At 37.4% G+C, this 14,468-nt stretch overlaps 3 protein-coding genes across 3 annotated transcripts; 2 read left to right on the top strand and 1 right to left on the bottom strand.

Annotated features, from left to right (window-relative positions):
* Positions 1-1,273: 1,273 nt before the first annotated feature.
* LOC141841844 (uncharacterized) lies at positions 1,274-4,369 on the top strand. Its single transcript, XM_074730037.1, has 4 exons — positions 1,274-1,481; positions 1,566-1,683; positions 1,759-1,911; positions 4,067-4,369. Exons 1-4 carry the CDS (start codon positions 1,474-1,476, stop codon positions 4,238-4,240), a joined length of 453 nt encoding a protein of 150 aa, XP_074586138.1. The 5' UTR covers positions 1,274-1,473; the 3' UTR covers positions 4,241-4,369.
* Positions 4,370-5,305: 936 nt separating this feature from the next.
* LOC141839747 (uncharacterized) lies at positions 5,306-10,826 on the bottom strand. Its single transcript, XM_074727566.1, has 11 exons — positions 10,735-10,826; positions 10,214-10,347; positions 9,688-9,852; positions 8,945-9,122; positions 8,741-8,797; positions 8,559-8,629; positions 7,595-7,673; positions 7,466-7,525; positions 6,528-6,625; positions 6,371-6,431; positions 5,306-5,864 (listed from the first exon to the last, which is right to left on the bottom strand). Exons 1-11 carry the CDS (start codon positions 10,792-10,794, stop codon positions 5,472-5,474), a joined length of 1,356 nt encoding a protein of 451 aa, XP_074583667.1. The 5' UTR covers positions 10,795-10,826; the 3' UTR covers positions 5,306-5,471.
* Positions 10,827-11,294: 468 nt separating this feature from the next.
* On the top strand, positions 11,295-14,232 carry LOC141840741 (protein RGF1 INDUCIBLE TRANSCRIPTION FACTOR 1-like). The gene is made up of 4 exons (XM_074728805.1): positions 11,295-11,907; positions 13,080-13,154; positions 13,254-13,394; positions 13,653-14,232. Exons 1-4 carry the CDS (start codon positions 11,713-11,715, stop codon positions 13,986-13,988), a joined length of 747 nt encoding a protein of 248 aa, XP_074584906.1. The 5' UTR covers positions 11,295-11,712; the 3' UTR covers positions 13,989-14,232.
* Positions 14,233-14,468: the final 236 nt, after the last annotated feature.

The raw sequence follows: 14,468 nt of genomic DNA, 5'->3' as shown, positions 1-14,468 counted from the left end.
ATTTATATTGATAATTATAAGTATCTTATATTTTTATATAAGGATAATAAAAATTATGAGTAATGATAATTTATAAAGTCATTTTAAAATATTACCTTAACAAATCTACAATGACACTAATAAATATCATTTATAATAATTTATGAAGATATTAAAAATTATCATTGATATTTATTTAGTATATATAATCTTAATTCAAAATTTATCCATATCACAATTTATCCATCATTTAGAATAATTTTTTTTTCAAAATACTACTAATAGATAATTTTTATTTATTTAACAATCATTTGAGTCTAATTTATCAATGTAATACTAATGATAAATCTTGTACATCTAAAACTAACTACAATTACACTCAGAATATTAAATTTTAGAACTAACAAATTCTTATAAAATAAAAACTCAAATAATTTATAATAAAGCTTCTTGTCACAACAAATTCCTGTCACAAATTTGTCACAACAAATCTGGACCATTCGATTTTAAAGTTAAGATTAAATCCAGGCCGTAGATTGAATGGGTGATTGTGATGACTTGGATTTAATCTTCTATTTTAAAATCTAACGGTCCAGATTTGTTGTGATAAATTTGTGACAAGAATTTGTTGTAACAAGGATGACTCCTCAATAATTTACACAATGCATGTATTTGTATAAATAAAATAAAATAATAAAAATATAAATTAATAAAAAAAATTTAAAAGATTGAATATCTTATCAAACCAGATATAAGATAAAACATCATTCCATATGCATGTTCTTTATTTACTGTTGATTGTAAATATATTTCATATTTATTTAAAATTATAATAAATATAAAAACTTAATAATATTTCTTTCTCTAAATATATCCTCAAATACGTATAAAAATCATAAGATCTAATTAAACACTTTTCTAATTCTACGTTAACTTGTACTTGTATTTCACCAATTTGATCCTAGTGTATTTAGATCCCTATGTAGCACTTCTTTTGCCATAAGTTTTGTTGATCAAGACAAAACATTCAATTTACATGAACCACCATCCAATTTAAATTAAAATATTATTATTATTATTATTATTATTATTATATATATTTTGGATTTTTATTAAAAAATAAAAATATAATATTTTATAGTAAAAAATAGATTAGATCGGTCAGATTATTTGGATTCAATTTTATAATTTTAAATTAATTTAAGATTCAGGTGAATCGATTTTTTTTTTTTTTTTTTGGATTATGCTGTAAAATAAAAGGGTGCTCGACGCACACCCCGACGGTATTCCACAGAGGACGAGGGTTTTTCAAAGGTACGCCCTTCTTCCCTCCTCTCTCTCTCTCTCTCGCCGACGATCGGACTACGCCGTCGCTCCCACGAGCCGCCGCTTCGCATCCTTCTCGTATCCTCTCGCCGTCCGGAGCCAGCTCCCTGCTCCTGTTCGACCAACCAAACCCTAGCCAGGTTTCTCCCCCTCCCGACGCGCTACATTATGAAAGTGTAAATTCTCCCTTCCCCGATGAATCCTTTCGTTATGGTTTTGTTGATTCATGGTCTCGCACGGTCGTAATTGGTGCGCCGCAGGTTACAGGCAAATGCCGGGGCGCTCACCAACTGTGAGGTTCTGGAATTTCTACGCGGGAGAGGCGCGACGAGCGACCCTATGGGGTCCCTTGGTGCCGTTTCGCCTTCCGAGTGCAAGGTAAGATCCGACGTTCTTTGATGTGGATTCTCCAACCCTGTTAACATTGCGTTGCTTCGGCTGCTGAGCGAGCAGGTCTATGATTGGCTGGTACAAACCGCTGCTTGTAATCAGACGAAGGAATCGATCGATGAGTTTTTGAATAAAACCGAAAAGTTCAAACTTGCAAAAGCTGAGAAGCTCAATATCATAAACCTGCGGCCATCCAACCCTGCTATTATTGATCCGGTATGTCTTCTTGTTTTAGTTTTCATTTTTCCCACTTTATATAAATGTATTTATATATAGCATTATACTTCAACAGCTTGGGAAGGTGTGTGTGACACTCGATGCACATTTATCCTTCAGACCATCATCATTGAATGCGTGGATTAATTACTTACGTTCATGTTTTGATCTGTGCAAATAATTTTCATGCAATACCTCATCATAGTGAATTCGCTAATTACCTCACTTGAAGAGTATGGGCTAACAAGCATTATTAAGTGCTATTATAATCTCCACTTATCCTACCCACCTTCTTTTGTTCTTAGCTTAGCTGGAACAAAAATTCAGCATTAGAAATTGGTTAAAGAAGTTGAGACTTTCACATTGAGGCAGCCAACTTAAGAAATCGTATGCTTGATTTTAGTGACTCTAAGTCATGATAGATGAGGCTTACTAGTGTGGTAGGGAGCTTCTCTTTCAAACTTTTTGTTCGCTGTCGATGACAAAGCTAGCCATTTACAAGTTACTGAGAACTTGCATTAAATGTGTATTTAGATGTCAGTATATCATACACGCTTAATAGAAAGATATAAGCATGTTCAATTTAAGATGCCAATTTCTGTGTCTAGAATTTGAAGAATGACAATTTCTATGTCTAGAATTTGAAGAATGCCAAAAAGGATTGACAAAGACGATTCTAGTACAGGGAGGATTTCATAGTTGTTCCATGTGATTATTACTTAATACTTGTTATTTGGCTTCTATAAGACCTAAGCAAGGACAAGGTTTAAATGATATATGTAGGCAACTTGTGGTAGGGCTATCTTTTAATCCATATGTAGTATGTGGACAAACATGTGGGGTGCATAAGCGGTCATTTTTAAGAAATTAGTCAAAAAGCTTAAATTTTTTAATAATAATAAAAATAATAATATAATTGGCATCTACCATGAATAACACAACGAGAACCTAATGAGATAACTCTTACCAATAGGCAGAAAAAAGTGTGAAACTAAACATTTCAAAAGAAGCATAATGATTAAGTTCCTTATAACCATCACACTTTTTCTCTCTTCATATTACCAAGTTCTAATTAATTTCTACCATATGATATAAGTGATCTTGAGATACTTCTTTGTTGAGATGACTCATTAATTCACAACATTTTGCAACTTAATGTGCACCGAGCATGATACAAGTATTCACTCTTTTTGTTTAATCAAATAAACAGACAATTTTACTTGTTGAATCTTTTACAATCAATGTTTCTCTTTTCCTTTTTGCTTTGTTGATACTTTATGTTGCAATAGATTAGATATACACTTGACTAAGTTGTCTTTCCAGGTTTCTAATAGAATATACTTTTAATCTATTTAATATTTAGTTCAGGTTATCTAGTGCTCATGAGCTTAAAGGATTTACTTTAGAGTAACCAATACTAAATCAAAGTAGAAAAGCCTAAGTCAACTACTTGAGTTGATCTGATGATATGTTCTTGAAGAGGCATGGTTTTAAAGGCACACTTAACTGGATTTGGAAGGGAGCCACACTGTCATACTGTTGTTCTACACCTTAGCGAAATCATAAACTGATTTTTTTATCACAATAATTCCTTTTGTTGTACACCTTAAAGAAATCCTAAAATTTCATATATCTTTTTCCATGCTCAACATATTGATGACCAAACATTTCCTATTTGGAGTTTATATTGAAAAATCAATGCACTGAACTAAAGAGTTGTACAGACTCAAATAGGTTTGTGCTTATTGAATTGAACGCTAAAGATGCATTTGTTCATTGCAAGGAGAAAGTTGTGTATATTTCGGGAATCCTGTATAAGAATCAAGAACTTGCCTGGAAGTTGGAGCATATGTTGGATTATTCAAATTCCAAAAACTTTTTCCTAATGCAATATGCCTTTTTAGGAGCTCTTATCCGAATGCATCTGCTATTCTCTTTTGTATTTGATTCAATACCGTGAATGATTTACTCAATTTGATCCTCAATTTGTCAATGTGAAACAACTTGTACCACAATTAAATTTTCAACTGAGCCACTTAACCTAAATCTTTACCATTTTATGTAAGTGATTAACCTTAAAATAGTCTGGTTCATCTCTAAATATCCTCCTTTTGTTCCTCTTATAAATTTATCTGTTGCTCGTTTACCTTTGCAGATGATAGAATACGGTGAGAAGCGTCTAGTAAAAGACGACGCCAAAGGGATAGACCAAGTTCAGGATCTTGTGGATCTAGTGCTCGAGGTTTTACCACCGCCTCCATCAAGATCTGAAGATGAGATGCTTGGTCAGGAAGAGATGCCCACTGAGAAACCAGTGGAAGAAGGTTAGTTTTGTTTGCAACAAACTCTTAGTTCAATGCTCATAAGCAATCTGTACACTGAATTAATGAAGTTTGCTACTGTAAAAAGACTAGTGTTAAGTTATTAATTGAGATAATGTTTCTAATTTTCTTGAACAACTGGAATATCATTTTGGAGATTCTCGTTTCATCCAAGAAGCAATACTTGTCGATAAATTAGTGTTCCCCCAACATCAATTAGTCCCAATTCATTATTCTTCATTTTTCGAATCACACCCTCGAGGAGGGACTTGTTAGCATGCTTCTATACTCCATTTGAAATTCCTCAGATAATAGAATGGTAGACACACATGAAGGATGGAGTCTACATTAATGCTGGATTTGAAGGGCTTTTCAATCTTAAATTATATGTTTATATCAAACTTCGTTCTTGATTAGACATTTTATCGAACACTACTACTAAGCATCTGAAATTCCATCCTACTTTTGGATCTTAAAATTTCTAAAATCACAAGATTTGAAGACCTTTTTGTCTCCAATTTAAAATATCATCGCTAAGCACTAGATTTAGTTGTTGCACTCCAATGTGTTTTTCCTTCTCCTCTTGAATGACTTGAAATCACTTGTTTCGGTCATTGATCTGTCAGGACTATTAAGATCATTGATCTATTAACCTACCTGCTTAAAACTTGTTTCGGTCGCTCAACCCGCAATTACTTGGCTAGTTCTATCACTTGCTCATTCAGACTACTCAGCCAGTTTGACGACTTCAATATTTCGTCATTCGACTACTAAACTCCTCCAAACTGGCATACCTATTCAACTAGTTTGGCTCCTCCAAATCACTCGTTCAGCCAATAAACCAGTTTAAATCCTACAGAACATAACGCCCACCCGCTCAACCGGTTAGCCAGATCAGCTCCTCCCAATCCCTCAACTTGAGCTTGTTGATCGATCGGCGAGTTTAACATTAGAGCTTGAGGATGAGATTCAATCAGTTGCACTTGGAAGGTCGACTAATTTTGGAAGGAGTCACACAGGCATTTACAAGTAATTATAGTTTTGGGTGGACAAAAAAAGTAAAATCTATCCTCCAGGGTTTCCCATAACCATGAAATCCTCAAGAACATAATAACCATATACCTCCTAGTTATTATTCTGTAACAGGTTGGGAAAATTTGCATAATCAGACAAATTAGAGAACAAAATTGTTCATACATATTTTAACAGCACTACAATGTTGTGTTACTCCAATCTCTTCTACCTGTTCTTCCTATCATTTCTGTTCCTTTTTCTCATCTCCCTTTTCTCTAAACTGTATTCCTTTTTTATCATCATGCCACGCATCGCCAATTTAACTGCTGCAGCAGCTGCTGCTAGAGTTGCTTCTTCCTTTGTAACATCCAGACTTCCCTGCAATTCTGAGAGGAGCCTTTGCCCTCCTGGTATTTCATTGTCCTCCAGAACAACAGGATCATGGCAGTAGTTAACTGATGGATCTTTTCGTGGAGCTGAGATGACCTTGAGACGGGTCGGCAAATGGGTTGTGCCCACCGTAGGAAGATTCGATGCGCCCATAATCATCCACAAGTGGTGGGTCAAGGAACTCAGCACCAAACTGGTTGGGAAATAGGTCTCTTCAAAAGAAACAACCTACAAGGAAGCAAAATAGTAATAAAGCAATCTTTGAAACTCGCTTTTAGATGAAGTCATTAGATGGAACTATGATCATCATTTGACACTGGAAGAATGCATTGCTCAAAATAAATATAGCACATGGTGCAGTATAGTAATTACTACAGGCATTCGAGATAAAATTAGATCTAGAAATTGGAAAAAAAAAACAGATACGAATCTATCCAGTATTCTAAGAAGCACATCTGGCTGCTCCAAGTGCAACTCTGAAGGCAGGTCAATAACTTCCATAAATAGGAGGGAAATGGCATAGGTGATATCTGATAAATCAAGTTGGTCTTATATATAACTATAAAGCTCAATGTTGAGTACAAATAACCTCATTTTCTTGGTAATCCTTTGCATAACTAGTGGGTATTAGTACAAAAATTGTCTTTATGGTATTACTTTTGCTCTTTCATTAACAAGCATTTTTAGCAAATTAAAGATTAATATAGTGGCATATGTTCTGATAAAATTATTACCTTGGCAACTGAAAGATTTCCATTTGGAAAATCACAATTCAAAAGTACCACTCCGGGCAAGCTGCAATAGCAAGTATTCCAAGATTTAGATAGCAGTGCATATGTAGCAACCAAAAATTTCATCTGAATTAGAAACGATATGTTTTAGTTAACTTACTCTTGAAGGGCAACGACAATTATAGAACCATCAGACGAGGCACAAAGATCAGTGACTGGTGAATAAGTGTCCTGTCCGTTGGATGTTAACTGTCCCGCCTTAAAAGAGTAAAGAAACAATAAATCAGCATAGCAATCAATTGGATGAATACAAAAAAAAACAAAGATGGGACCTGGATTCTCTTATGATGCATGGTTAAGGATGACAATGGATCAAGAATAAATGCAGAAATTGAACAGATTCATATCATTAGGGCATCCAGAAGCTGGAAACAGATGCACAACCCGATAACTAAAAGTTGCTAGGAAAAAGAATAACAACAACCACCAAACCTTATCCCATTAGGTGAGGTTGGTTAGAAAAAGAAACATATAGAAAACTGAAGAAAATGCACATAGAAGAAAAGGCAAAATAAATAATCAACAAAAGGATATTTTGATTCAATAAAGCATCATAAAGACCTCAAGGCATGTGCTCATCTATTTTTCTAATATAGGAGAAAAAAAATGTTTAGTATCTAGTGTCACTTTAGCCTTAAAATGGTGCACACTGGTCAATTCACAACAGCATATGAATCAAATGATGTGATGCAAAGACCCAAAGAAGAAAACTTTCAATTTGACAAAAACATCCACTACGTTTAGGTTACAAGCTGGCCATTTGCTGCTATCCCTCTATGAAATAACATGGCTTCCTAGACCTCTTCTAACCCAAACAGAGTTAGCTGAGAAATGCATGCTGAATTCACATTAAGTCTGCGGAGCATCTTAAATTCACCAAACTTTGTAGTAGTCTACAAACTCTACCATGGCACTACTAGATGGAAAGGTAAAATGACAATTTCTAATTCAAGAACTGTGCGACTAAATATGAATATTAGATGCAGCAGAGGCTCCTCCCCATATATAGAAAAAAAAAACCAGCATCACCTATGATACCTTAGCTCTAACTTCACAAGTAGCAAGCAGAGTGCCAGAAACAAAATCCCATAACCGAACCTACAGAATGGAAAATGTTAATGGCAGACATGATACTTTGCATGCTTCAGGTCAACAAGGCACACTTACAGTTGAATCTCCGCTTCCAGATAGAAGAAAACCATCAGCATGACCAAAAGGATACACAAAGGCAAGACAAGAAACAAAGCTGTGACCGAAATTGACAATGATCAGATTTTACAGAAAAAGTGAGATCCTATATTAAGGACAAGAAAAAGAAATCCTACGTGGTGCATTGTCTAACATAATTAGCTATGGAATAATTTAGCCAGCTTGCTTACTTCAGATTAATGAATTGACTATCAGTATAATATCTTATGAACATTGCCAGATTATTAGCATCAATACGCTGCAGTTTAATATTTCTTATATAACCCCATTTATCCTTGTAGTACATTTGGCAAATGCTTTGGAGACACTAGAATATTAGTGAAGAAGACATCAATATCCAAATTGCATGGATTAAAAAAAACAAAAAGGACAGCCCGGTGCACGAAGTTGAAGCTCCTATCAATGCTGAATCTCGGGGAAAAGTATAGTGTACACAACCTTACCCTATTTTGCAAGAGATTGTTTCCGAGGCTCAAATCTGTGACCTCTAGGGCACACGGCAGCAACTTTACAGTTGCCCCAAGGTTCCCCTTCTAATTCTATCCAAATTACATGGATTCCTTTTTAAATTTCTTGAGGATCCAATTACAATAAAATTGCAAAACATCCTACTTATTCTGGCATGCCAATTAGAGTAAGAACACCTGGTCCAGCTCAACTTGATGTCATGGTAACTGATCTCGGACTAGGGAATTGAAAATTTTTTTAATAACCAAATTTGTGCCATTAGGTTGAGTGTGATGAACAAATTCTACTTCAATAACATATCATTGAGAAATTTTGTTGACCGTGATACAAAAATTTTCTACACATTAAAAATAGAGAGAAATCCCAATGAAATTAAGCCCAAACTGAGGGCAATTTTGCATATAGGTATATCCAAAATTAAATACATATAAGGAAGCATTCATGTTAATCTCACTCCTTGTGACCAAGGCAGAAACTTTGTATTTCATGTGCACCATTTAGTGGTTCTTTAGGAAACACAGTTACCTGCAAATGACAATATGATAACACATACAAGGACATCAATTTTCAAAATTCTTAAAAAATACTACACTAATTCCACATATGACCAATTGAGCACAGGAAGAGTGTACATACACGAATTTTGAAATCCCGATCTGCACTTACAATAAATCTATCGTCTGCTGAAAAATCCTTCAAAGAGAACAAAAGGAAAATAACCATAAACAGGTTTACAAACAAAATGAAACATACAACCAAACATATAAGAATCGAACAATTTAAATTTAAAAAAAGCATTGAGGTCATCATCCATTAAAATGGAATGTCAAAAATTAATACCAGTCTAGTGATAATGCTACAGTAGTGACCAAGAATTGGCACAGGCTTGTCAAATTTTAATGGTTGAACTTTTTCTTCGTCAATTTCAATCAACCATACAACACCAAACTTATCAGCGAACGCAACATGATGACCACTGTAGCTAATAGCAACAGCGCTAACTCGTTTATCAGCGGGCCTGAAAATTAAAAATTGCAGCATTAAATGTCTCAACACAAACAATACATTTATCAAACAAATTTTAAGCATTGAAAAACTCAACAAACCATGTCATATACAAGAATTGATTTGTTGGCATATTGACAAAGTTCACTGTATGGTTGATCAATAATAAAATTTAACTCTGCTAGTAAGAACTCACTCAGATTTTTGCACTGCACCACCACCCATCACAAGATAACACTAAGAAGTAGAAGTAAACTATTACCCACGACTATTTTGTGCAAAGTGAGGAGATGCATCCATATGGGACTACAAGAAGGTGATGACCAAGTTCACAATGCAGCATAAACTTGGTCCTATGTTGGTCGTCTCACCAGTGTACTTGGAATCTTAACTCTAAAGAGGAAGGGCAGGGGCAGTATTTAACAAACCATTTAATTTTTTCAAGTTAAATTTTGATGTAATAATGAACAACCATTTAACTTTTACAAGTAAATTCAAGAAACAGCGATCACTGGAATCTCTAGAGAACATTCAAATACAAACCACTTAAAAACACACAGAACGCATTATTCACTTACACAGTCCGGATGCATCGCCAAGGATTTGTCACCCATATCTTGACAAGTTTGTCATCTCCAGCAGATGCAAAAAATCGCCCATTTGCTCCAAATTTAATTGTTCTAATAGAATCTGTATGGGGAGACCCACCTGAATCGTTTATTAATGAGACTGAGCAGTCACCTCTGTCGAGATTTGAGAAGAATTAAGACAATTTTAAAAAATATCAGAGATGAGAAAGGCATTGTTGCTAAATTTTCCAACAGAGTTGACAAATCTCCAAATGGATAGTCTAAGCTAAGTTTAACTTCACAATCAAAATAGCCGATGAAAATATTAACATACAAAGAATTTATTAGGACCAAATGGTTTCAAAAAATACATAGGAAATTACTAAAGGAAAATTCTTATTATATTGACAAACAAGACATAGATAGCTAAACATAAAGAGCTAGCACTAGGTTTGTGCAGCTATTCAAATCTAAATATCAGTAGCCCATAGTCTGCAAGTATTGGTTTTAGTCATTCAGAATTTACAAAGCTTACTCTAAATCGAACAGCCGGAGTTCAGATCCCACAGCAACGGCAACTGATTTTTCATATGGGTGAATTGCAATAATTGCTGGAGAGACTTCAACATCCTTATTTTTCTCCTCTTCATTCAATTCATTTTCTACATCCTGTTCCCAAAGGAAAATGACATTAGACGTCCAGTATCAAATGCAAAAAATAAAAACAAAAAAGGCAGGAGGGGGGATAAACACCACAGAATAAAATAAATACACGCGTCTTTCTTTCCTCTCCCTTTAACAAGGACTGATTAACAAAATTAGCATGTAACCCCCATAGTTGTTTTGATAAATGTGGGAGAGCACAAAGATTTATCCAAAATAACTTCTTTTAAACTGAGAGTAGTCTTATCTATCCAAGGCAAAAGAAGTAATACAAAAGAAAATGACGAAGTCAAATGAAGCAGAAATGAAAGAAAAGATCCCTCATTGACGACTCCATGAAATCGACCTCAGTTCGTGATCAACTAGATCGAAAGAAGAATTAGAAGAACTTACCACTGCCGCAGAAACAACTTCCTCGCCGTCCCCGGCGACGAGTTCCGCCTCCTCTTCCATGACGCAGTCGAACTCGCCCGCGGCGCTCCTCTCGTCGCGCTCGACCTCGCATCGTGGGGCGGGCCGGTTTGCCCTAATGTAAACCGCCGGTCGGCCCGCACCAATCACGTGCGCGGCACGTGAAAACCGAAGAGAGCATTAACGGGTCGGGTTGAGTGGATCCGTCGGAGCCATTTAATTAATTATTTTTTTAAAATTTATTCTACATTTAATTTTAACAAAATGACGTGGTCATCCACGTGTCACAACCCCAACCGCCTACTCAAGCCCGGCCGCCTCTAGGGACTAGATGGTGCGACCTTATGCGTGCGTGGTTCACGTGCCAGATAGAGAAGCGGATTAATATTCCGATCAAATCTAAAAAAAAAAAGAAAATCAAATTAATAATTTCTTTTAATTAAAAAAATAAAACGGAATCGGGAATAGAAACAAATTTCTTTTGTGGAATTTCCATTTCGTTTCAGCTGTTGTATGAGGGGCAAAAGTGAGGCAGAGCAGAGGCCAAGGTACAAGGAAATGGCAGTGGGGCTGCTGCTTTTGCTCTTTCTTCTCCTCCTCCTCCTCCTCCTCCTCCACCACCACCACCATTTTCTCGCTTCGCCCATTCCCCAACAAAACAACAAACCAAAGCCCCATCAAGGCCACTTGGCTCTCCCTCGTATTTAAATCCCTCCCTCCCTCCCCTTCTCTTTCTCTGGCCCATCTCCTTTCCCTCTCTACCCCCCCTTCTTTCTCTCCATATATAGCTGGCCCGAGTTCGTTAGCCTCCTCGCTCGCAAAGGACGCTTCTTGCTGCGGCAGGCCGATTCCGGAGGCGGAGCGGATGGCGTTGTTCTGAGAAAGTTCGGATTTTGGACGCAATTGAGCGACGAGGAGTGGCTTGCGCGTTAGTTTCCTCGTGCTGTGTAGCTTGCTTACATGGGGAGGAGGGAGTACGAAGGAGGTGGGGGAATGCCGGGATGGCTGTGTGGGCTGGTGGAAGAGAGCTTCTTCGTGGGTTGCCCCGCGCACGAGAGCCGGAAGAAGAACGAGAAGAACATATTTTGCCTCGGCTGCTGCACAAGCATCTGCCCTCACTGCGCCCCCGACCACCGCTCCCACCCTCTCCTCCAGGTTCCACCTTAACTTCTGTCTCTTTTGTTCTTTTGATGTTGTTTAGTTGCTAAAAAGTACCGTCTTTACTACTGTTGCTTCTCTAGTGGAGAGATAAGGCGAGGGTTTGCTCAATCGGTTCATGGTGCGGAATCTTTAAATTGAAGGCGACGATTCTCGATCTTTGAACTTCTCTTTTTCGATGCAATTGATGGAGCAGGCAGTGTTTGAGGAATTGTTGATTTAACCATGCTGGCTTTTCTAAATCTTCACTACTTCTAGCTCATAAAACTAGGCGATTAGGGAAGCTTCATGAAACTCATTTTCAAATCTTATATGGCTTTAAGTATAAGCATCCGAAAGGAAGCAGGAATAGCCTGGTCGGAAAATACGGGTTAAATTCAACTATGACGGTCTTGGTTAGGTTTTGTTCGACATCAGAAAGCAACAATTATTGCTGCTCATTTTGGTTCCTTGATTCTTCTTCCTATACCAATAATATTTTCTCCACCGCTTGTAGTGCAGAGAGAGAGAGAGAGAGAGAGCGAAAGAGATGACATAGGAGTATAGTAACTGTCAGTAATGGATTTGCAGGCAGAGCTTCCCTGAATGGTGATGGCAGTAATGGCTCCTCCTCAAGAAGCTCACATGTTGGTTGAAATATCAATTCATTTCTCTTTGGGTCACTGTTCTTTAATTGCACCCCAATCTCCTATGCAAAACAGGCGACCCCAATTGCCACCGCAGACTAAATCGAGTCCTCTGCTAAACTCGACATGTTCTTCATTTTCTTGCATGTGTTTGATCTCCAACAGCTAAACCACCATTACTAACTAGACCTCCTGCTTTTTTTATCTGGATAAGTTCTCCTTCTCTTGGCTGCTTCCACAATGAGCTTCCAAGCTTTCCCACCCAAGGCCAAGCCTTTCCCTCAATTGTAACTTTTCCTTCTTCAGTTTCCTGCCCATTTCTACGACTGTGGTAACTCTTTGACCATACGACCATCATTCCCCATTAAATCCTGTGGCCCTTTTTAGACCACCAACTAGCTTGGCCTATCCTCTATCTCGAGGGACGAGTTTACCATTTTACCTTCATAAGTAACATGAGAGCAGTGCTCGCATTAAACTGGCTGTTTCTGAACTGACAAAGCTTACTGCTCGCTCTGTGATTATCTGCAATTAATTGTGTAGGTGCGCCGCTACGTCTACAATGATGTGGTTAGATTGGATGATCTTGAGAAGCTCATAGACTGCTCATATGTTCAGGTGTGCTTGCTTCTACAGACAGACACTCTTGTGTTGTTAATTATATTATAAGCTTTGTTTGTTTTATTCGAGTTCTAAGTTTAGAGCTCTGTGTGACAGCCTTATACCATAAACAGTGCAAAAGTGATCTTTCTAAAGCCAAGGCCTCAATCGAGGCCTTCCAAGGGCTCTGCCAACATTTGCTTGACCTGTGACAGAATCCTCCAAGAGCCCTTCCACTTCTGCTCTCTCTCCTGCAAGGTACACTTCTCACTTTTGTGATCCGTTTCATGGCAACTTTTTGTCTCCATTGACTAGTGCAGTCAACCAAATCTTTCATGAATACAGCTGACCTCCTACTATCCAAATAAAGATACACTAAGAAAACTTATTGTTACTGGTCAAAAGGCATGTCCTTGAGCATGCCAATGAACAGGAGGAAATGAAACAGTAGAAACTCTAAGGTTGCTTATTTCAATGGTACCAGAAGACTTAACCGATTGTTAAAAACATGTCTAGGTGGATCATTTTCTGATGCAAGGTGAGGACTTGTCGAGCATACTAGTCGACGAATCCGAGATCGCCTTCTCTCACTTTGAGAACCTCAGGATGGACAGCTCGGACCCCCTTGAGGACGAAAGCCAGATGGTCACCGCCGGTGCGATAGTAGAAGAGCCGCACAACAGTGACGGCTCACCGTCCGACCACGACCGTGGCAGGGGCAGCTCAGGAACAAAAAATAACAAGAGTGATGGTTTCTTACCAAATCTAGTCCACTCTGCTAATAGCAACAATAACAACAACAACAACAACAGGAGGAAGAACAAAACTCCTCAAAGATCACATCTATCCTAGCTAGTCTCATGCAATGAGAACAGAAATCCAAAAGAAAGGGGGAAAATGTATTGTTAGGTCTGAAATTTATCATTTTAGTCTGTGTCTGAGGAGTTGAACTTGAAACTGAGCACTTCCATTGCTGGTCAGGTGGTTGCAGTAGACCATGGTTGAGGTCCACAGTGCCTACCAATTTTGCATTGATGCAATGGAATTCATAGTGCCATATATCTATCCATATAATATCTGTATCTATTTTCCATACTACGACAGTACTTCCAATCTTCTCAGCTAATCCACCGAGGTGTCTTCTCAAGTAGAAATATCTTTTTTCTTCTTCTTCTTCTTCTTTTTTGTGTTCTTCGTTGGTCTGTTTGCATGGATTGGAGGACTGAGAAGTCTGCACACTGCAACACTGTTGTCTTCTGCACACAACGATTCTGCTGCTGTATCATATGGAGACAACAATTTAAAATAATTAACTGAATATTTAAATCTAAA

This window comes from Curcuma longa, chromosome 11 (assembly GCF_044706935.1).
Source record: "Curcuma longa cultivar G26 ecotype Majalengka, Jawa Barat chromosome 11, ITB_CL_G26_1.1, whole genome shotgun sequence".
NCBI classification, from domain to species: Eukaryota; Viridiplantae; Streptophyta; class Magnoliopsida; order Zingiberales; family Zingiberaceae; genus Curcuma; species Curcuma longa.
The sequence above is the reverse complement of the archived record's forward strand: the minus strand, read 5'-3'. Positions and strand labels throughout refer to the sequence as shown.